This window comes from Eptatretus burgeri, chromosome 16 (genome assembly GCF_056783735.1).
Source record: "Eptatretus burgeri isolate ZD-2024b chromosome 16, Ebu_testis_v1, whole genome shotgun sequence".
Classification (NCBI taxonomy): Eukaryota; Metazoa; Chordata; class Myxini; order Myxiniformes; family Myxinidae; genus Eptatretus; species Eptatretus burgeri.
In genome coordinates, this window is record NC_140976.1 from 22489470 (window position 1) to 22512385 (window position 22916).

Sequence of the window (22916 nt, forward strand, 5' to 3'; positions counted from 1 at the left end):
GCCTGCTGCCCAGATATTACAGCAGCATGTTGACAATTGCTTTAACACACGCACACAGCCTACATGCACATACGTTCACCATCAAAAGGCCACCTACCAACCATAGACATCCAGCCAAATATAAAATTCATGGCAGGCCTTCCGAGATTCCGACGGGTGTCCAGATTTGGAACAGAGTGAAAACATCGGAAGATGGACTCACCAGAAAATACCAATAGTGATCGTCTTTAAAACGCAAACCAAAAAATGATTACTACAACTAGTTTAGCAGCTCAATTAATTTGTCCTTGTGGCTTCGGCAAGGTTTTTTGGCCAAGTCTTTCACGAAACAGCAGGAATTTTGAATTTGGTCAGGGTCCAGGTGAAAACTTTCTTCCTCATTGAGGGATCTTTAACATACACGAACACCCACAGTGCTGGCAGAAGGGACGATGTCACCTCTGCATTAATGTCCTTCCGATGGATGGTGCACACATTGATGCCTCATGCAGCCTGCAAAACACCAGGATAACAGTTTATAGCTGAGGTTAGATTCAAACCCAGGCTTCACCACTAAAAGGCAAGACACAACCAAAGATGAACCACACAATAAACCTAAATTGTGTGATGATGGAATATACCAATGAAAGAGATTCCAGGATTGCTAGAAACGTCATCTTTTGTTGAAGGTTTTAAAGAGATTTGTTTATTTTCTTTGCTTTTTATCATACCAGTGAAGCGTCGAGGAATGAGGTTAACATGTGGTATTTATTTTGAATCATTGTTTATTTCCATATCTTTGAAATATCTCAGTATCATAATTGAGGTCCTGGTATATGCTTCACTACCAATCTGAATCTTTAGACATTCGACTGTCGTTTAATTGATAAATAACGAAATAAATGGCATTTCTTTATCAAGTTTCCAGAATTCAAACAAAGGTCACAGTGACTGGAAATTTGACACTTGTTTTCCACTAACTCAATGAAGCTCTTGATATTGACAGTACTTGCTTTAAGGTCTTTACTGTCACTGTTCGAAACTGCAAAAACAAAACTAGAAAGAGCAATCATAGATTGCAGACCATTGCCAGAACTTGTTTTGTGTGGTGTGTGTGTGTAATTTTGTGTGATTTTTGTGTACTGGTGTGTTACGTAATTAATACGAGACATAATTAGAACTGCCACTTTATAACTGCTGGCAGTGATGACCGGGTACCAAGACGTTCTGCTTTGATGGGACACCTAACGCTGACCCATGATGTTTTTCAGTTTTATTCAATTGAATTTAGAATGGGATTAAAATAAATTCAAATCAAATGAAAGACCAAATAGGTACAGTCCTACATTGGAGTCATCAGAAGAAACCCGGACAAGCAAAAAGCAAAGATGAAGTAGTCATCGGGAGGAACCTGGATAGGATTCACATTTCAGCCTCTACCCTCAAACCCATCCAGGCACAGCCAAGTGAGCCTTTTCCAAATAAACCCAAAAAGAACCCAGATCAAAAAAAAAAATTCTGGCTTTCAGACCATGTGTCTGATCAAGTTTAAATTCAAAGCATGTATTTCCTATCACTACTCAATCATAATTGCGAAGTTTCATGTCGAATGATAAAGCGGTTCCAGAGAACGAATCATTTAATATTTTCTTTAATCCAATATGGCTGCCAAACCATGTGACATCAATTATTCCTTTACAAAGTGGTACACCTTGGCTTGGGGGCACATTTGTGTGAAGTTTCCCATCGATCTGTCCAGCTGTTCTGGAGAAGATTTTTCTAGGTTTTACGGTAAATCCAATATGGCTGCCAAACCATGTGACCTATGATATTAGGCCATAGGGAATGCAGTATATATGCGTTTAATTTTCAATTTTCGTGCAACAATGATGGGGGCAACTTAAAACTTTAATGGGTTTGTAGGAAATGTGTCACTGCTTAAGAATATCCATGTCCTCACGCACAAGGGGTGCTCAGAAATTTATAATGAGCAGTTGATGAAAATGCATATTAATAAATGGTACATGAAGTGTATGATGGCTTCCTGGCTTTTTAATCAGATTGTTCAGTGAACATGTTATTATCTGTTGGGCTTCATAAATTTATAACGTGCATTTATAATAATAATAATAATAATAATACCAAGAGTATTAATGATAAGAATATATTATTATTATTATTATTATTATTATTATTATTATGATTATTATTGTTATTAACATTTATGCGCTTAATCTCGTTTGAGCCATAAGCACCCACATAAACTAAAACAAACCACAAACTAAACCACACACAACACCAACACCGAGAGAAAAAGAGGCAGAGAAATTAGGAAAAGTCCTGGCTGGAACAGATGTTTTAGATTTAATGAAAACCCATTGACAAATGATATTCCAAATGTATGATCATGGGACTGTGAGGTTCTTGTTGTCAATTGATAAGTTCAATGTTAAGGCAGTATTAAATAACATTCGCAGACTGTTTGGCTGGGATCCATTGCTACCTCTTTCAATTGGTTCTGCATCATCTGTTGAACTTTCTGCAGAAGTAGTGTCTGTCTTCTGCACAAAGTCCTTCACTGAAGACGTTGTCACTGATGCTTCTATTGGTGGGCGTGACAAACACAAGTTGTGGGAATGTTCTTTGCAGACGTGTCATTAAATTCCAGGTCCTATAAGGAGCATCTACATTTTCAACCTCTTTGATCGCGTGGATAAATATGCAGTTTAATCTTGACAAAGTCAAGATTTCTTTATCTTGAATTAATCTTTTTTTCACCGTTTCTTCACTGAATACAATGAAAGCACTCTGAATGGGTGTCAAAGGCTTACACGGCTTACTCAAGAACCTTGTGTAGGCTCTGTGACAGTCACAATGGTACTTCAACTCACAGACTACCAAATCTTCACCCTGTATCTGCTGTAAAAGTGCAATGTCTTCCTTTTGCTTTGCAGCTTCCAGGAGCTGCCCACCACAAATAAGCTCACATTTGACGAACCTTACAATTGACCTTTTACCAGTTATATTATTACATTTGTACTTGTTTGAGTGGCAAATTATGCACGCCTCTGGAAACATGTGATGTTTTCTCCACCCTCGTTGGCTGTCCTTGCCATCTGAATGAAGCACACGCTTTTGGCTTGGCTGTCCTCCGTGTAAGTCACTTGGTTGGTTATCCAGTATGTTCATGTCTGTTCCTGTATTTGCATTGATGAAATGATAGAAGATGCAAAGAGAATGCAATTAGATTGCTTATTTATTTAAAATGTAACATTACAATATTAGATAATAGATATTGTGTTGTAAAATTTTATCTCAAAACACCTCTTTTGTAGCCAGAATATAGTATGCCTTTTATTAGACAGGCATTTCAAAATTCAACATTTTCCATAAATTTCTGGAAAACTGGCTGAAATTAGATGAAATGGACTTTGTGTTGTGTAATATCTCCAAACAAATCTTTTCATTCTCTCTTTTGCTTACAATACAAGCCAGCATGCTATCGGAGGGGCGGACATAAGTAATTTTTGCGCATTTGTGAGAGAGGTACCAGCGATGCCGGTTAAAACAGTATTTCCATGTTTGTTTACGTAGGATTTCTTTGTAACCAAGCGAATATTTCCTCACTTTTTTCCATGAAATTTATACTTACAATATCATAAAAGTATACATAGCCTCACTATCGAGGCTACAAAGAGATACGAGGTGAATTTGAATGAAACGCACATGGAAGGGAAGGCTGTTGTATGCACCTGCTTCGCTGATCCCCAGTTAACAGATTTGCAAAAGTTCCTGTCATCTATGTCCACCCCCTCCAATAATGGCTTTAAGTTTAATATCAAATCATTGACAGTTATAATTCCCTGAATAACCATGATTCCAAAATTACAGTAAAATTGTACTAATACAGCAAGTTGAACATGATACAAAGTCACTAACTTAGTCTTCCACCAAATCATCAGCATCATGAATGATGCATCATTCACATGTCCAATCTAACGTTACATAAGTTAATTTTAAAGTCATTATCAATGCATGGTGGATGACTTTACACATGCCTTGTCCTAGAGAAGTAGATTTCTTTGAGAATGACTTCTCTTTTCTTCTGATTTTACTGATGTCACAGAAGCGCTTGTAGCAATTGTAGTGGTAGCCATTGTTACTCGACGGCGAGGGCTGAGCCACAATGCATGTAGCAGTATCGTGAAAATCAATACCAAGCTTTATTGCAATCTCGGTAATTATATCAATCTCTTTGCAGTCGTAATTCACCCATTTGCAAGCGAAATTGACAAATCGTTTCCACGATTCATTATTGAACATGATGAAGTTACTTTTTGTTGTAGAATCTACATGCAGAATGCAAAAGTTTGAAGAAAATGTACGATCCGCCATAGAACTGCATTCCGTGGGTGCCGCCATCTTTGGTTCACAGTGCAATGGCACAGCGACCATGATTGGGTTATTCTGTGAAACTACGTCATCAATTTCACTGAGCATCAAATACGGTAACGCTGATTGGCCTATTTTATCACGTGAATTGACTGGTCAGCGAAATTTAATGTGACATTATTTACCGAAATTATTCGTTTTTTATGCTTTAATGAGCAATTTTGAGGATTGGGGACACACATTTTCTAAATGCTTTTAATATTTTTTGAATTATTGATCAAGAATAAAGTTGCCCCCAGTAATGTTGCACGAAACAGAGAGTTAGATACGGACGTATTGTGGTCTATATCATATGTGTGAACTTTTATTCCTCATGGATAGGTGGTGATATGTGTAAAGTTTTGCCTCAGTCTGTTCAGCCACTTCATAGAAAAAGATTTTTGAAGGTTAAAAAAAAACAAAAAAACAATATGGCTGCCGAATCACATGACCGATGACATAATCAATTTTTTTTTAAGTGGACCATTTTATCCCTGGATGACCATCAAAAATTTTCATACTGATCAGATGTAGCGTTCTACATATGCAATTATGACATCATAATGAAGGCATCTGTGACGTCATTAAAAAAAAATCATACGTTCCCCAGGAGTACTTACAATGTGTCAAGTTGAAATTTTTTCCTTGGTCTGATTTCAGAGATACAGAGGTCCAAGTTTTTCTGTTTTCCCAACATGACTGCCACACCACATGACCTATGATGTCATAATTAGGATTAAAACATTCTACATGAGTAGTCGCACCTATGGCGAAAATTTTGTCTCAATCCGACAAGCAGTTGCGGAGAAAAACATGAAAGTTTTGTGTGGACAAACAGACAGCCAATCAAACAAACTAACAAACAGATGAAAACGCAATACCCTCTCCATTGGTGAGGGTAAAAACAAGTGAAAAAAAAGAGATGACTGACAGAGAAAAAGTAAGTTGAATGTTGAAAACATGTGATTATCTTTTGAATTTTAACACATGACCTGGATAAGCCCATCAAAAGCAGTTGTCTTCTGATTCAAATTCCTTTCATCGTCTACTGTCCATGCATGGTTGGAAACAACGTCTATACACAAAATCATCAGAATCAAATATGGTCCACAGACCGAATCTTCAAACATCTTATTGAAGAAGTGGCTCTGTGGTAGGAACTATGAATTCAAAGATATAATGAGTCTCACACACTTGGAAAAAGGTGAGGTCTTTCGATGTGGAGCATATGTATGATGTGGACCAAAAAGGAGAGGTTAGGGTATTTTGAAAGCCCGTGAAAACACCAAAAGTTCTTTGATATAATGAGAGTGAATGCCAAAGCCGAGTAAGCCCCAATAGTGCGAGTTTTAAGGAAAAAGAATGAGCGCCAGTCAAATGGCTAAGCTCCACTGCGGTTTCTGCTCCAGCTTTAGTGGGTGGGCTGCTCTTCCGAGCTGCAAGCTGCATGATTTTGTGAGTTCCAATTCCTTTCTGCATACAAGGCTTTCTGATTCTCCTTCATTGGTAGACTCTCTGGTGAAGTCAGTTTGGTGCTGAAGGTCCACATCTCTCGCCTTATTAATTAGGCCTGGCCGGAGGCCAGCAGTCCAGATGCTGCAAGATCTATGGGATCACAAACTTGCCACTCCAAATGCAAAATGAAAGCCTTCATATGGCATGACCCAAGACCATTCACGCTCTTCCTAGCCTTCTTCCAGCCACCAGCTCTTGGAAAAATAGGCAATCTAGCAAAGTCAATGAGAGCACCATTAAAATTGTGGTGACCTTGAAGATAGGTACCCTTGCCTGGAACGGTCAAGGTATTTTTCATTTTGTCCAGGATCTTTCTGGCTTCTCTCTCTACCTCTCGATTTTCTTTCAGTAATTCTCTGCAGGTTATTCTAATGGAATCACTAGTCATTCTGTTTTACTGGTGTTCGGGCATGCCCCTGCCGTGCATGATGCACCTTACGGCCAGCAGGAGCCACCACGTGACTGCAAAGGCAAAGCCTTACATCGATGTTGTGTTCAGATTGATGGCATCAACAGATGCGTCTAGGCAACCATGGCAAACTCAGGGCTAGGGGGAGTCATGTAAACGTTGGGAAAGAATCATGGCTCAAGAGATGATGCAGGGCTTCATGTGGCAAATGGTTATAAAACATTCCTGGTGCTTGGGCACAAAACAAAATGAGAAGGAAGACAAAGCGATGTTTCATGGAAGTAGAGAGTGTAACGTATATTTTATTTTCTTCTCCCAGTTTGGCATTTATATCACAAGTGTGACGACGAGTGAATATCTAAAGGCTTCCTGGGTGGTCTATGCAGTGAGGAAAGGGCATAGAAAAACGTTCTAATGAATGGTTAAAGGAAATCTGATAAACGATCACAAAATGAATCCTCTGGTTTCGACACTGCTCTTTTGCTACGTTATATGAACAATGCATTGCATTTTATCATGTCAAACACTCCATCATGAATGCAGATCATGCCCATGATCGGGTACTTTTAGTGTCCATTGAGCAGGTCAGGTCGCCCATATACATGCCTTTGCACAAATCTGTATGATTATATTGTTATGTGTTCGGGATGGGAGGGATCCATAGTTAGAATCTTATATAATAACTAGCAGGGACCCATGCAAATTCCATGCAATGTAAGATGTGACTTCAAATACTCACCTCTTCTCCCCACCCCACCCCCTCACAAACCCCAAGTCCTCAACCTCAACCTCCACCTCCAAACCCAAACAAGCTTTCAACTCTCTCTCCCCCCTCCCCCACCACCCCAGCACAACTCAACACCCCTCCTCCCCAAGCCTCAACCTTCCTTCCTAACTCTGTCTCTTTTGCTCTCACCCACCAAAACCCCAAGTCCTCACCCTCCCCCTGCCAACCCCAAAGGCATCAATCCACTCTCCACTTCAAGCTTTCAAACACCCTTCCCCTGTCACAACTATTAAACCACCACCCCCCCACACACCCACACACACCACAAAGCCTCAAACTCTCCTCCTAATATAACTCTATTCTATCTTTGCTGTCTCTACACACCGCTCCAACCCAATGTCTTCACCCTCCCCCTCCCAATCCTAAGGCATCAATCCCTCCCCATTTCAAGACTTCAAACCTCTTCCCCATCTGCCACCGTTGCCTGTCCAACTTACAATCCCATAAGATATGCCATAAGGATAAAATGATGGGTTTACGTCATGCTTGAGAGAATGCCAGTTATTTGGGCGGTGAATGAGGCAACAGACCACTCTCCTGATTGCTGAGACCTTCATAAGGCCCGTGATGTCTATTGGCATCATTTTCACTGTTGCTTTGGTCGTTTTACAATGAAAGGAAAACTTCTAAACCAGGCATGGTGATTGTGAATATGGCAGATTTAAAGATGTCTTTGACTTCACAGAGTAGTCGGCTGAGCCCATACATGGTGACAATATTATTTTTTTCAAGTGGAAATTGTGGGTGGAGTGAGGCAAACTGTCCAACCAGTGGGTGTAACAGAATGGTACAGATAGATAGACAGACAGACAGACGGATGGACGACTAGCAGGTACACCTGTGGGAAACCCATAGGCATAGACATGTATGACATTTGGACATCTTTAGTTAGATGCTGCAAGTGGAGCCTTCCAAAATTGGTACTGGCTATTCCTCAGACCAAGAAATGATGTAATCTACAAAATTTTTACTTCACACAATTTGTGCATACATGTCCATGCACATGTGAAACACAGTTTGTAATGTGAAACGTGTATTTCCACGTAATGTAAAATGAGACTTCAAGACCTCACCACCACTCTCCTGCCTCCCCCACCCTTTCCTCTTTCCTTCCCCCCACTCTCATCGCTACCCCAGACTCTGTCCCACCCAAACTCTCTCTCCCATCCCCTATCCTCTCCCGCAACTCTCTCCTCCCTTCCCACTCTTCCCCCTGCTCCTCCCTCACTCTCCCCCACCATATCTCTTCTCCTACCTCCCCCACATCGTGCTTGACCAGATACATTCAAAACGGCTGTTTACATGTCCCATCGCCTCCTCTCTCTCCTCTCCTCACCTTCTCTCTGCATTGTGCCAGACCAGTCAAAATGACTATTAATGCTCCCCCCTCTCTTCTCTCCCCCTCACACCTCTCTGCATCAAGTCAGACATTTGTAGCGGTATCATCTTGTCTTGTTTTTTAAAATATGTAAATATGCTCGAGCTCTGGTTGATCGGTAGATTTCCGATACCGGGTGAGCCAGAATAAGGATAAGTGGGTCGGATGGTGGCAGATCTAATAAAGAGAATCGACTCGGAATCCGAAAGTCTCAGACATCTTTTCTTCCACGCTAAACATTAAAAACAACCATTAAACGCGATTTTTAAACCATCCATATTCATTCTTTATAGAAGCTAGGAGCTTTTCGTGTCAGGTATGTAATGAATGCATCATTGGCTTGAAAAATGTAGGGTTGGCCCATTAATTTGTGAAACATCACCGAGGCCGACACAGCCTTTAGGCCTCAAACCATGCAAAAGCACCCATAAAATAAAAACCCGAGACCCCACAAACACGCCACTTACTTTATTTTTTTCAGGAAACACTATTCTCTCCAAATATCCACACGTAAACCCATTCACATAACCAGAGCACCAATGCAGGCAATTCACCACAGTTCCTGCACACCAGAGGCTTATAAAGCCTGATAAGCTATATGGAACACACAAAATGGTGGCCATTTGATTTTTAAGTCTCACTCTGACATTCTTTGAAGAATATATATATATATATATATATATATATATATATATATATATATATATATATATATATATATATATATATATATATATATATATATATATATATATATATATATATATATATATATATATATATATATATATATATATATATATATATATATATATATATATATATATATATATATTTTTTTTTTAGCCTGGTGTTGGCACAGTGGTAAGGGCAGTGGCTTGGGACCCAAGAGGTCCTGAGTTCAAGCCCCGTTGGGACACTGAATTAATATATGTATATATATATATATATATATATATATATATATATATATATATATATATATATATATATATTGTTGTGGTTACCAGATTCGCAAACCACCATTCAGGTCCCTTAGGTGAGGTATCTCGGTAAGTGCATGTGTAGTTAGGCCCAAACCCGTTGTCTAGTGGGAATACATGTCATTTATGCGAGCTGCGACTCTTCAGGATAGCCGTTTTTCTTTTACTATCTTTATTTTGGACCAATCGCCACCATCACAACCACAACAACAACCACCAACCACAACGCCGCTTCACCACAACCGCCATGACCTTTACCGTCACAACTCGCCACCATCGCATCACCGTCATCTCGCGCCACTCATGGGCACCGATGCTGGACTCGTGTAGGGCGCACGTTGAACAGCGTGTACAAAATCACGGATTTTCTGCTTCAAAAACGGATCAAAAACGACACACGCCCACTTTTTGCCGTCCAATCGGTGAGCGAGGGGCGATTTGGCCCCGCCTCCAGAACGATCGATATATGCAAATTTGTGGATCAAAAAGCCTTCACGCCCACTTTTTCTCGGGCCAATGGGGAGCGAGGTGAAAGGTCAAAGGGAGGGGGTCAAAGGCGAAGTTACGGGGGGATAAAAGGACGGTGTTCGTCAGTCAGTCGGGGGAGTCCAAAGAAGAGTTCAGAGAGGTCGGTCGGAGAGTCAAGAAGAGGAGAGTCGGAAGCAGAGGGTCAAGACTTCGCGGGCGGTGGAGCTGCTCGTCGTGTGCGTTGGAGTCGGAACGGAGGGGACGGAGCTGTGGAAAGGCGGCGACACCAGACGAGGGGGTGCTCGCGTCGTGCAGGAAGCTGCACCCGAAGGAGGCCGACAGCGCGACCTGGCCGAGGTGGAGACGCTCGTCGCATATAATAAAGATCCTCTATACCCCGAGCATCAGCAACCCCCTCCTGTTTCCCCCCGCGCTGAGATAGTGCGACCAAGGGGGCCCCGTTCCCACCCCCTGCCAGGCACTGTCCACGAGGCCCGCGGGTTGCGGGGCCATCGCCGCTCCGCGTCTCATCACCAGACGGGTAGGCCCGACCCGGTCTCGGCCTCAGGCCTACCCCATTCTTGGGGGATTTCTTTTCCTTGGTTTTGGGTATGTGTTGTCGGCGCCGTCTGTGAAGTAGAATTGTATAAGTGTTGCCGTGTGCTCGGTAGTCGGTATTAGCTCTGCACTGTGTTTTCACTTTTATGTTTGCTTTTTGTGTAAATGGAATTGTGTTTTCTTTTTTTGTGTGCATTTGGTGGAATTGTATTTGTGTGCTTCCCGTGTGCCGAGAATAAATGTGCTTTATTGTTGAACTGTTCTCCCGCTTCGCTTCGTCTTTTCCTCCATTGAATCCCCATCTTGCTTCACGTAAAGGGTTGGTAGTGGGCTGAATACGCCCGATAATTAATCGAACCGTCGAGGTCGACGATAACACCGCTCGGTTATTCTGATAGTACGGAACGGGTCGCTTAAGTGGCCCGTGTCCGAAGTCGACCTGCGGCGAGGTGCGATCGCCCGGTCTACCCTCCGCGTGGGTACTTAGGTAGTTCGAATTTGGCGAGCAACCCTATCCCACGTGGGGGCTGATTGGCTCGATCGCGGTGAGACCGAAAGGTCCACCCGTGACTGGTTCCTGGCGTTAGTCCGAGAGGGTCACGACTGGATTGTCCGTCCGGTGGGCGACGTGCCGCGATTCGAGTTACGTGGCCGTCAGCACGCCGGCGGGCGCGAAAACCGCAACAATATATATAAACCAAGTCGAAAACACCAGGGGGTTGACTCAGCCTGCCATCCTTCCGAGGTCGGCAAAATGAGCACCAGTTGTACTGGGCCCGGTGTATGCCCCGGTTAGAATAGGTGTACCATATCCCTGTGTGTCGTAAGAGGCGACCAGGGTTGCGTCAGGAAGGGCATCCAGCGTAAAAACCTATGCCAAATCATTATGCGGACAACAAAACGAATTTCCATACCGGATCGGTTGAGGCCCGGGTTACCAACGACCGCCACCGGTACCGGTGGTCAGCAGGGTACCAGTGGAAATTGTGCTACTGCTGGGCGAAGGAGGAGAAGGAGACGGGGAAGGCGAGTCCGGAGGCAGTGGGAGAGGGGGAAGGGTAGAAGTGTGGAGGTGAGAGTTGGAACTCTGAATGTTGGGACGATGACTGGCAAAGGGAGAGAGTTGGCTGATATGATGGAGAGAAGAAAGGTGGACATACTGTGTGTACAAGAGACCAAGTGGATGGGGAGTAAGGCGAGGAGCATTGGAGGTGGTTTCAAACTGTTCTACCATGGTGTGGATGGGAGGAGAAATGGTGTCGGGATAATCCTGAAGGAAGATCATGTCAAGAGGGTATTGGAGGTGAGGAGGGTGTCTGACCGAGTGATAAGTGTGAAGTTGGAAATTGAAGGGGTGATGATGAATGTCATCAGTGCATATGCCCCACATATGGGGTGTGAGATGGAATATAAAGAAGATTTCTGGAGTGAGTTAGATGAAGTGGTGGAGAGTGTATCCAAGGATGAAAGAGTGGTGATTGGAGCAGATTTCAATGGACATGTTGGGGAAGGGAATAAAGAGGATGAGGAGGTGATGGGGAGGTACGGTCTCAACAAGAGAAATGTGGAAGGGCAAATGGTGGTAGAGTTTGCTGTGGTAATAAATGTGATAAAATAATAAAAAATGTGATAAAAGATATGATGGATATCTGTGATAATAAAATATAAAAGATATCTGTGATAAAAGAATGGAAATGGCAGTGGTAAACACATATTTCAAGAAGAAGGAGGAACACAGGGTGACATACAAGAGTGGAGGAAAGTGCACACAGGTGGATTACATCTTAAGTAGGAGATGCAACCTGAAAGAGATTAGTGACTGTAAGGTTGTGGCAGGGGAGAGTGTAGCTCGACAGCATCGATTGGTGGTCTGTAGGATGACTTTAGAGGTGAGGTTGAGGAAGAGAGTGAGGGCTGAACCAAGGACCAGATGGTGGAAGCTGAAGGAGGAAGACTGTTGCGTGAAATTTAGGGAGGAGGTGAGACAGGCGTTGGATGGTGGTAAAGATGGGTGGGATGATTGGGCAACGACAGCAGAAGTTGTGAGGGAGATAGCTAGGAAGGTACTTGGTGTGACATCTGTACAGAGGAAGGAAGATAAGGAGACTTGGTGGTGGAATGAGGAAGTACAGGAAAGTATAAGGAAGAAGGGGTTGGCGAAAAAGAAGTGGGATAGTCAGAGAGATGAAGAAAGTCGGCAGGAGTACAAGGAGTGGCGTTGAAAAGCAAAAAGAGAGGTGGCTAAGGCCAAGGAAAAGGCATATGACGAGCTGTATGAGAAGTTGGATACAAAAGAAGGGGAAAAGGATTTATACCGATTGGCAAGACAGAGGGACCGAGCTGGGAAGGATGTGCTGCAGGTTAGGGTGATAAAGGACGCAAATGGGAATGTGCTGACGAGCGAGGAGAGTGTGTTGAGAAGGTGGATGGAGTACTTTGAGGAGCTGATGAATGAAGAAAATGAGAGAGAGAGAAGGTTGGAAGAGGTGGAGATAGTGAATCTGGAAGCGGGGTGGATCAGTAAGGATGAAGTGAGGACTGCTATGAAGAAGATGAAAAGTGGAAAGGCGGTTGGCCCAGATGGTATACCAGTGGAGGCATGGAAGTGCTTAGGAGAGATGGCAGTGGGGTTGTTAACCAGATTGTTTAATAAAGTCTTGGAAAGTGAGAGGATGCCGGAGGAGTGGAGATTAAGTGTACTGGTTCCGATTTTCAAGAATAAGGGTGATGTGCAGAGCTGTGGAAATTACAGAGGGATAAAGTTGTTAAGCCACACCATGAAGTTGTGGGAAAGAGTAGTGGAAGCTCGGTTGAGAGGAGAGGTGATGATCTGTGAGCAGCAATATGGGTTTATGCCAGGAAAGAGCACCACTGATGTGATGTTTGCTTTGAGAATGTTGATGGAGAAGTATAGGGAAGGCCAGAAAGAGTTACATTGTGTGTTTGTGGATTTAGAGAAAGCTTATGATAGGGTGCCAAGAGAGGAGTTGTGGTATTGTATGAGGAAGTCGGGAGTGTTGGAGAAGTATTTGAGGATCGTGCAGGATATGTATGAGGACAGTGTGACAGCGGTGAGGTGTGCGGTAGGAATGACGGACCGGTTTAAGGTTAAAGTGGGATTGTACCAAGGATCGACTCTGAGCCCTTTCCTGTTTGCAATGGTGATGGACAGGTTGACGGACGAGATCAGACTGGAGTCTCCATGGACCATGATGTTCGCGGATGACATCATGATCTGTAGGGAGAGTAGGGAGCAGGCTGAATCGAGCCTTGAGAGGTGGAGGTACGCACTGGAGAGAAGGGGAATGTTAGTCAGTAGGAGTAAGACGGAGTACATGTGCGTAAATGAGAGGGAGCGTGGTGGTATGGTGCAGTTGCAAGGAGTTGAGGTGGGGAAGGTGGATTGGTTTAAATACTTGGGATCAACTGTCCAAAGTAACGGAGAGTGTGGGAGAGAAGTGAAAAAGAGAGTGCAGGCAGGATGGAGTGGGTGGAGAAGAGTTGCAGGAGTGATTTGTGACAGAAGGGTAGCTGCAAGAGTGAAGGGGAAAGTATACAAGACGGTAGTGAGACCAGCTATGTTGTATGGTTTGGAGGCGGTGGCGCTAACAAAAAGACAGGAAGCAGAGCTGGAGGTGGCAGAGTTAAAGATGCTGCGATTCTCGTTGAGAGTGACGAGGATGGATAGGATAAGAAATGAGTGTATTTGAGGGACAGCGCAGGTAGGACGGTTTGGAGACAAAGTGAGAGAGGCGAGATTGAGATGGTTTGGACATGTGCACAGGAGGGAAACGGTGTATATCGGGAGAAGGATGTTGAAGATGGAGCCGCCAGGCAGGAGGAGAAGAGGAAGGCCAAAGAAGAGGTTCATGGATGCGGTGAGGGCGGACATGCGGGTGGTTGGAGTGTCAATGGAAGATGTGGAGGATAGAGCGAAATGGAGACAGTTGGTCCTGTGGCGACCCCTAACGGGAGCAAGCCGAAAGAGGAAGAAGAAGATATATATATATATATATATATATATATATATGTATATATATATATATATATATATATATATATGTATATATATATATATATATATATATATATATATATATATATATATATATATATATATATATATATATATATATATATATATATATATATATATATATATATATTGTTACGAATTTGGAAGCTTACTGCACACAACAGCCAGGTCCTACAGATCAGTTATATCGGTACTAGTAGTAATGCCCGGCATTGCTCGGGCTAGCAATAAAGCCTGGTGTTGCCCAGGCATTCTTGCAAATTTCCTCAATTGCTGTTAGCTGTTAGCGGTTAGGGGTTAGCGCTTAGGGTTAGGTTAGGGTTAGCGGTTAGGGTTAGTGGTTAGGGTTAGGGTTAGCTGTTAGGGTAAGGGTTAGTGTTGGGGTAGCTAACCCTAACCCTAACACTAACAGCTTGGCGTAGCGGAGGTAAACAGCGCCCAGGGCAAAGTGGAAATTTGCGTCCCCCGTAGGCCTTAAACTTGAGTGGATTTGAATGGAAAAATCCCATAAGGGATATCGATTTATCGATTTTTTTCGAATATCGGAAGTGTTATGGAAAAAATTAATAGCCAATGACCTAAGTTGGACCAAAAGCCATAATCGTACCGAATTTGAATGGAATCCGTTGGAGTTTGTGAAAATGCATCAAAACGAATTTTGAGGGGCCTCTTCAGGAAGACAATAATATCATTAGTTTTTGTGCCAAATCTTGTTTCATTTCATGCAGCAACAAAAATCTGATGGTGGAACAAAGAAAGGGGCATGCCGAAATATTAATATAGATGTGTTTCGCGTTAGGGTCCCGTCCCCTATGTCTAATGGGAATTAAGTGAACGTGCGCTGTGGATTATTTTATCGATAGGATTTTTACATCACCAACAACAACAACAACACTGCTCTCGGCATTCTCAGCCGGCATGTCTGGAATTCCATGCCTCAGGCGGTGAGCGTTTCGGTGTGGATTTCGAACCGTATATGGTCGCAAAGCGTTTTCGCTTCAGCTGCACGCCAAATAAGGGTATGCGTCGTTTTCCGGCCAATGGGCGACGAGCAGACCAGAGCCGGGGCGGTCCTTTACAAGAAGGCGGAGCCGCAACACGCCGTCCGCCCAATGGGAGCAGGCCACAGGGGCGGACGGGCCCCAAAAGAAAAGCGACAAAGAGGAAGCAATGAATGATTGTGTCCAGTCTGTTCGATTGCGCTTCCAGTCTGTTCGAGTATTGCGTCGAGTCTGCTCGAGTGCGTGTCTCTGTCTGGGTCTGCGGCTAACTATCACGCGGATCTGAGGCGTCTCATCTGGTGTTTAGGTATATTGAAGTTTGGCCAGGCCCAGAGCCAGGGCTCAGTATTAAGGGGGGCATATGAACTGGATGGGGGGGGGGCACAATTATCATATTTAATATTTTTGATAACCCGGTATACTATTGTATTCATGCAGCATTGACACATCTATACTGAGGTTGCCGTCGCATACTAACCAAATTGATCTCAGCTAGATTTAATATGTTCTGATGTTTTTGGCCTAAAATTATTCGAATGCAGGAGAGCCGCAACAAACTGGCACATTCACAATGCAAATATTCAATGATTAGACAATTGGCACCAATTCAGGTGCACTTATACAAGGTGTTGTGAAGAATTGGCATTAGAAAATTAATATACCAGAGAAATAATGACTAAATGGGGGAGGTTGGCACCAGAATCAGTGCACTTTGAAATAAGATACAGTAGGCTATGACCTGCGATCATCACGTTAAACTATCAACAGCAAATACGACCAGCCTGAAGATACCACAAGGTCCGCATTTAAAGCAGTCAATAACACAGAGGTAAGGTTATGCACAAAGCACTAGATATGGGATATGCAAAGCACCAAACACAACATTTAACTTAAACATCAGAAGTAGAAAGCAGCCGACCACGGCGGGTGCTGACCACAACCACACTACAACCACACACGCATCACCAGCAGTCACACGCACAATCTGAACTCCTCGTATAGTTTTTATACCACTGTACTCGCTGTCAGAAGAGCTGCAGGCGACGCGTCTCGGTGTGGAATCTTGTGAGGACCTTCTCCTTCCATTCATTCAGGCATTTACGTGTGAGGTCTCTCTCGAAGGCCAGCTGTACCAGTTGTGCCTTGCGTGCATGGCGCATGGACCGTCGATGGTCAGTGAAGACATTCCTCAATGTTGAGAATGAGTTTTCACACATGGCAGTGGACGCACCAAATGTTAGTCCAAGTCTCATAGCAGTCACTACACTTGGCATGGCTTCTAGTGTTTTGTGGTATGTTGAGAGGAGTTTTTGTGTTGTCAATCTCTTGTTTGGCTGCTTTTCTGTCTGTGAGCAAATAAACTGCTTTGCAACCACACACTCCGTTTCACTGATGGTTGACTTTTTAATGTCATGATGTGCTGGAGCAATGGGGATCCAAAAACGTGCCATTTTCAGGATTCAAGGCAGCGAGTGAACGGGCGAGTTGTGTGTTGCGCTAACTGAAGCGCTGAGTGATCTCGCCAAGCGCTGTTAAAAACCCTCTGCAGTTCCGTCTTGTCATTGTCATTGTCGTTGTTTTGTCCTGTCGTCTCCAAAACTACAAATTGTTCCAAGTTCTTATGCATTGTGCGTCTCCGTTTTGGTGGTGCAGGTGTAGAAGTGCGAGCATCATTGGCCTTGTTCCACAGATCAGTGAACTCGTCCTCAGAGCGGAGTTTCTTCACGCACTCTGTAGCACTCGCCACCAGTTCCAACCCATTAGCAAGTCCATGTCCTCTGCCTGCAAGAGTCTGTTAGGGCCATCTAACAACATCAGCAGTTTTTGTACAAAGATAGCAATGAACATGAAGGCAGGCCCAGAGACTTCCCGCAAAAGCCCAATAGCCTCCATCCTCATCTCTGCACCATAGGCGCTTTGCATCAATCTCCGACAGTAAGGATGTGATATCCTTTAAAGATCCTATGATCACAGACACGGTGACTAAATGTCCCGTCCACCTTTGATCAAGAAGTCGTTTTAACCGCTCACCTTTATACTGTGCGGAAACAGTGGGCTTTCTGAAGAATTTGTACAGGCAACAACAAACCTCGAGGAAATCAGTGACAGCTTTCTCTGCTGCCAGTGCGTGGATAACTACCAGATGGAGTTGGTGATTTAAGCAGTGCACAGAGGGGATTTCTCTTTCCAATATCTCTTGCAACAACTTTTGCACCCCACCGTGCTTCCCAGCCATTACCGATGCCCCGTCGTACACCTGACTTAATATTTTTGATGTGTCAAGTCCTGTTTTTGTCAGCTCTGCAATTATTAGGTCTGTCAATGTTTTTGCATCTCCAGCGTCGGCTGAAGCTATTGTGAGTAAACGCTCTGTTGCTTCATTTGATGCCGATTTAAAGCGAATGATGATTGATATGTTCTCACATTCAGTGGGGTCCCTCGTCCGATCCACCTTGATGGTAAACCACGATGTGCCTACTTCTTCCACGATTGCATCCATCACAACATTACTCAATGTGCAGATCAGTTCAGTCTGCATTTTCGGACTAGTGAAGCTTGCGTTTCGTGGGACATGCTTTATTATTTCGGCTAGCTCGGTGTCTTTTTTGAGTGTGTAGTTTAAAAGCGAGAGGAAGAGCCCACTGTGCCCATCTGACATATCTTCAAAATTATCAAGGCTCCCTCTAAAAGGTATCTGATTTTCGGCGAGAAATCCCACAACATCTATAAGAGCAGACACAGAGTACCGGTTTCTATTTAGCTGGTCAGCATTGAGGAGTGTGGAAATCTCCTCACCACAATCGATGCGCCTCTCTTTCTCCTTCCACCTCAAAACACAAGTTAAATGTTCCTTTGAAGTTGCGTGTTTGTGAAACCCCGTCTTTCTCAACGGCATGTTTCCAATTCCGGTTGTCTCGCACTGTGAAAGTAGAGTCCACTGGGCCACGTGCGGTGTTAAACTTCCTACATGGATAGCAGAATGCTGCATCTGTCTGCACACTGTATTCCAGCAATTCATTAGTCTGGTACCACAAGGACACAAACGAGCGACTCTTGTTCTGCAACAGATGGCCAGGGTTCCGCTGTAGAACAACTTGATTCGGTCTCTCACTTCCAAGATCATCGGGAAGCGGCTTGACAGTCACACCCGACCCCGAGGCCGCCGCCGAGCGTGGAAACTCGGCTGCCTGCGCTGGGGCTCCAGCCGCAGGGCTGAAGTTGCTGGCTTGGCCAGGTTGGCCAGCTTCTGTCGGTATTTCATCGACATGATCGTCTTTTCCTCCTCCTCCTCCAACTCCTCCCATAACATGTCTTTCATCTTCTTCATTTTCGTCGCTTGCATTTTTTCCTTTTCTGAGCCATTTTCGTATATCCATCGTCCACGTCTTTTTCTCCTGCTGCAAGCTCGTGCTCTGTGATTCGTCCCTCGTGACTCGCGTCACTCATCTCGCGACTCGCGAGATTTGACGGTTTTATTTATTAAATGATCAATGCATCAAAAACAGGTTTTATCTGCATAATTTCAAATGTAAGCACGATTGCAAACACACATTTTAAATTTTTATTATAAAATTACTTTTGTAAGATGGAGGGTTGACGGGTTGTGAAGGTCACGTGGTGCACGTGCACTTCATCTTTAATAATGTAAATTTATGTCTTTTTCCTTAATCGTATTATTATATTATGACTATATTACATTTATACCTAACTTACAACCAATCAGGTAACCTGCTCAATAGGGTCTCCATATCGAATATGCTGATTGGCTATTCCTTAAAACTAAATGATCCACGATGTATATAACCACCCACAACATCGACATTCGACACGAGGTCTTGGCTGCTGGCGTTGGTGCTTGCGTTATTATCTTTTATCTTGTGGTCTTGGACTGTATCGTCTTGCCAAATGCTTTTGGAGATGCGCTGGCAAGCGCACACTTATCTGTTGACTCTTATTCAAAGAAGGATATTATTAAAGAACAGTTTATCCAAGAAGGCCTCATTATTCACCATGTTGAACATCTGGAATAAGGGTTTTAGTTCACACAGGTGAACTCTTAAACAGCAAGTTCACAGTGGGCGCTCGTCCTTAAACACCAAGTTGTTCACAGGGTGCAACAGGGCATAAATGAGTGGCGTACAAGTGGGGGGGCATCAGATGCACCATGGGGGGGCATTACACCCAAATGCCCCCCCTAGTGACGGGCCTGAGTTTGGCAATCTTTTGGAGTTGATGCTCTTTTAAGAGCTCGCTCACTCCTCAGCGTCGCTCGGACCGTCCCAGGGCCCGATCACTTCGGACCGTTATGTCGCTGGCTGGTGACTTCTCTCCGGTTGGCGACCTCTCTCCGGCTGGCGACTTTGCTGTCGCCTCCACCGACCAACAACTCTGCGCGGCACTGCAGGCTTGACTGGACTGGACTCCAGGCTCCAAACTCCACCGGACTCCAATGACCGAGCTCCACTCCGAACTGCAAACTCCAGACCCCAGACTCCAGACTCCTGAACTCAACTCGGACTGGTTTCTCGGCGTTTCAGCCCGGCCTTTTATCGGGTTCGGGGGTGGTGTTTGGTCTTTTACCTTCGACCCTTCACCCCCGGCTGGCTCCGCCCCTTTTGTCATTCTGATCCGATCTTGCCATCAAATGCGGACGTGGTTGGAATCGCTGGCTTTCGCTCCCACGAGAGTCATCGTGTTTGTCGGCGGAGATGTTTGTTTGTGGATGCCGTTTGTCGGGGAAAAGATGGCGGCGCTGTGGAGATGCTGGTGAGGAGATGTTGGCGGTTTGTGGCGAAGGTGGTGAGATGGCGGTTGTGGCGTGGCGAAGGTGGTGAGATGTTTGCGGTGGTGGTGAGATGGCGAAGGTGTGAGAAGATGTTGGCAGTTGTGGCGAAGGTGGTGAGGAATTGTTTAAAATAAAGATAGGAAAGAATAACACTACCTCAAAGGTTCAGAGCCTGGCACACGAATAATTCGCGTTCGACATCGGTGGGGAAATCTAATCTGGACACACACTTATCGACATAACTGATCTTCGGTGAACCTGAATGGTGATCTGTGAATTTCCACAACCATAGCAATATATATATATATATATATATACATATATATATATATATATATATATATATATATATATATATATATATATATATATATATATATATATATATATATATATATTGGGTCGCCAAAATAGGTGACACTTATTGTCAGTAATTCTGTCTTTGTTTGTATGTTTGTTCGTTTGTCATCAGCATCATTGGTAGTAAACGTGGGCGGATTTTGACCAAACTCGGGTGGTAGGTACATCTTATGACATAGTGCTTTGGAAATTGTGATGGTTGCTAGGGACGCTTTGGTGCCCTAGCAACAACCGAAAAACCTTCAAAATCGGTACCGCTCAAACAAAATCTATTCTGAAAGCCATTATCCCACGTAGGGTTATGAAATTTGGCACGAATGATCTACAGGTGATGCTCTATCAAATATATTCCGGTTTTTGTGATATATGGAATACTTTACCCGCAGCGCCCCCTACAATTAGGGTATGTGCAAAAATTGGCGAAAATTGAAGGCCCCCTTGCAACCAGGTCAGTGCATCAATACGAATGAAACTTTGCAGGTTCATGGTACTCAATGAGTACTACAACTTTGCCTCAGGACATATTGACCGATTTTTTTTTTTATTTTTTTTTTATTTTTTTTTCGCTTTGGCCAGGGGTCAAAGGTCAATTGGTGCAAAAATCGATAATATGCGAGAGCTGGAGGTGCCTTCGCGCCAAATGCTACTCCTCCTAGGATTATGGTCGGATGGTCATGAAAATTCACACTAATCATCTGGAATGCATTGTGCACAAACGATCGAGCCGGGTTTTTGATTTATATCTTTGTTCACCCACAGCACCCCCTCGAACTTTGGGGATTTCCGATATCAAACCGCATTTTCGGTACTTTTCATTCAAATTGATACCGAGTAGTTATCAGTGGATGGAACTCTGAGATTTGGTATGCATAATCTTGAGGTGATTCCCTATCCGCTATATGACATCCATCTTTTTCTATCTTATAGTTTCCAAATGGTAACCCTCTCAACTTGGGTGTCCGAGGGCCATTGAGCATTCCCGCTGAAAATTCAAAGTACATTAGCTCCAAGATGGTTGAACCGAATCAAATGAATCTTTACATGCTTATACACCGTACATAGTACTACAACTTTGCTCATTTGCATAATGACCTATCTCGAGTCGGTCAGGGGTCAAAGGTCAATGAGTGCATTTTTTTGGAAAAAATGACCATTCAAATCCCTCTTGCTCCTACACTGGTTAACTGATACAAATGAAAGTTCACAGGTACAGAGTACTCAATGGGTACTACAACTTTGCTTCAGCACATATTGACCTATCTCTAAGTCAGGGGTCAAAGGTCAATGAGTGCATTGTTCGGGCAAAATGACCATTCAATGCCCCCTTGCTGATACATGGGTTAACCGATTCAATTGCAATTTCGTTAGTACTTAGTACTAGATTAACTCAGATCAGGGGTCAAAGGTCATCGGATGCTGGTGACCCATGGCCGCCTTCCGGCATATATATATATATATATATATATATATATATATATATATATATATATATATATATATATATATATATATATATATACATACATATATATATTGTTGCGGTTCTCGGAACCGCATGCATACAACAGATAGGTGTTCCGAGACAGATATGCCATTAATATACATGCAGATAGACCCCTTCCTTTTGTGTAGTGTGAGGACAAGGGAGTGTGTTGCGATGGGATAATAGTTATGTTTATTAAATCATTTTCCCCTCCATTCCACTTCCCACTCTTCCTCTTCACTCCTGAGGTAAATCTCCCTGCTTGCCCCCTCGTCTCGTTTACCACAGCGCAACGATCCACGGTACCCTCTGCCTCGCTTGGTTCTCGTCTCGTTTACCACAGCGTGTTACACAGCCAGCATGACGCCCACGCAGCATGAATCGTGTGTTTGCCCCTCGTCTCATTTACCACAGCATGTTACACGGCCAGCACGACACCCACGAAACGTGCTTGCCCCTCGTCTCGTTTACCACAGCGTGTTACATGGCCAGCACGACGCCCACGAAACGCGTGCTTGCCCCTCGTCTCATTTACCACAGCGTGTTACACGGCCAGCACGACGCCCACGCAGCATGAATCGTGTGTTTGCCCCTCGTCTCATTTACCACAGCATGTTATACGGCCAGCACGACGCCCACGAAACGCGTGCTCGCCCCTCGTCTCGTTTACCACAGTGTGTTACACGAACAGCATGATGCCCACGCAGCACGTGCTTGCCCCTCATCTCGTTTACCGCAGCGT

The 22916-nt window shown here is 43.9% G+C and overlaps 1 protein-coding gene across 3 annotated transcripts in view; it reads right to left on the reverse strand.

Annotated features, from left to right (window-relative positions):
* Positions 1–2324: 2324 nt before the first annotated feature.
* The window catches only part of LOC147010703 (uncharacterized), a 36022-nt gene continuing 15430 nt past the window's right edge, over positions 2325–22916 (reverse strand). The window contains exons 1-2 of one of the 3 annotated variants that reach the window (XM_085859909.1): positions 18342–18895; positions 2325–3176 (exon numbers count right to left, since the gene is read on the reverse strand). In XM_085859909.1, coding sequence (XP_085716035.1) covers positions 2503–3176; positions 18342–18669 — 1002 coding nt within the window. In that variant the 5' untranslated portion in view covers positions 18670–18895 and the 3' untranslated portion in view covers positions 2325–2502. Of the gene's footprint in view, positions 3177–16556; positions 17588–18341; positions 18896–22916 lie in introns of those variants that run through there. The other 2 variants (XM_085859910.1, XM_085859911.1) reach the window with 2 other exon arrangements.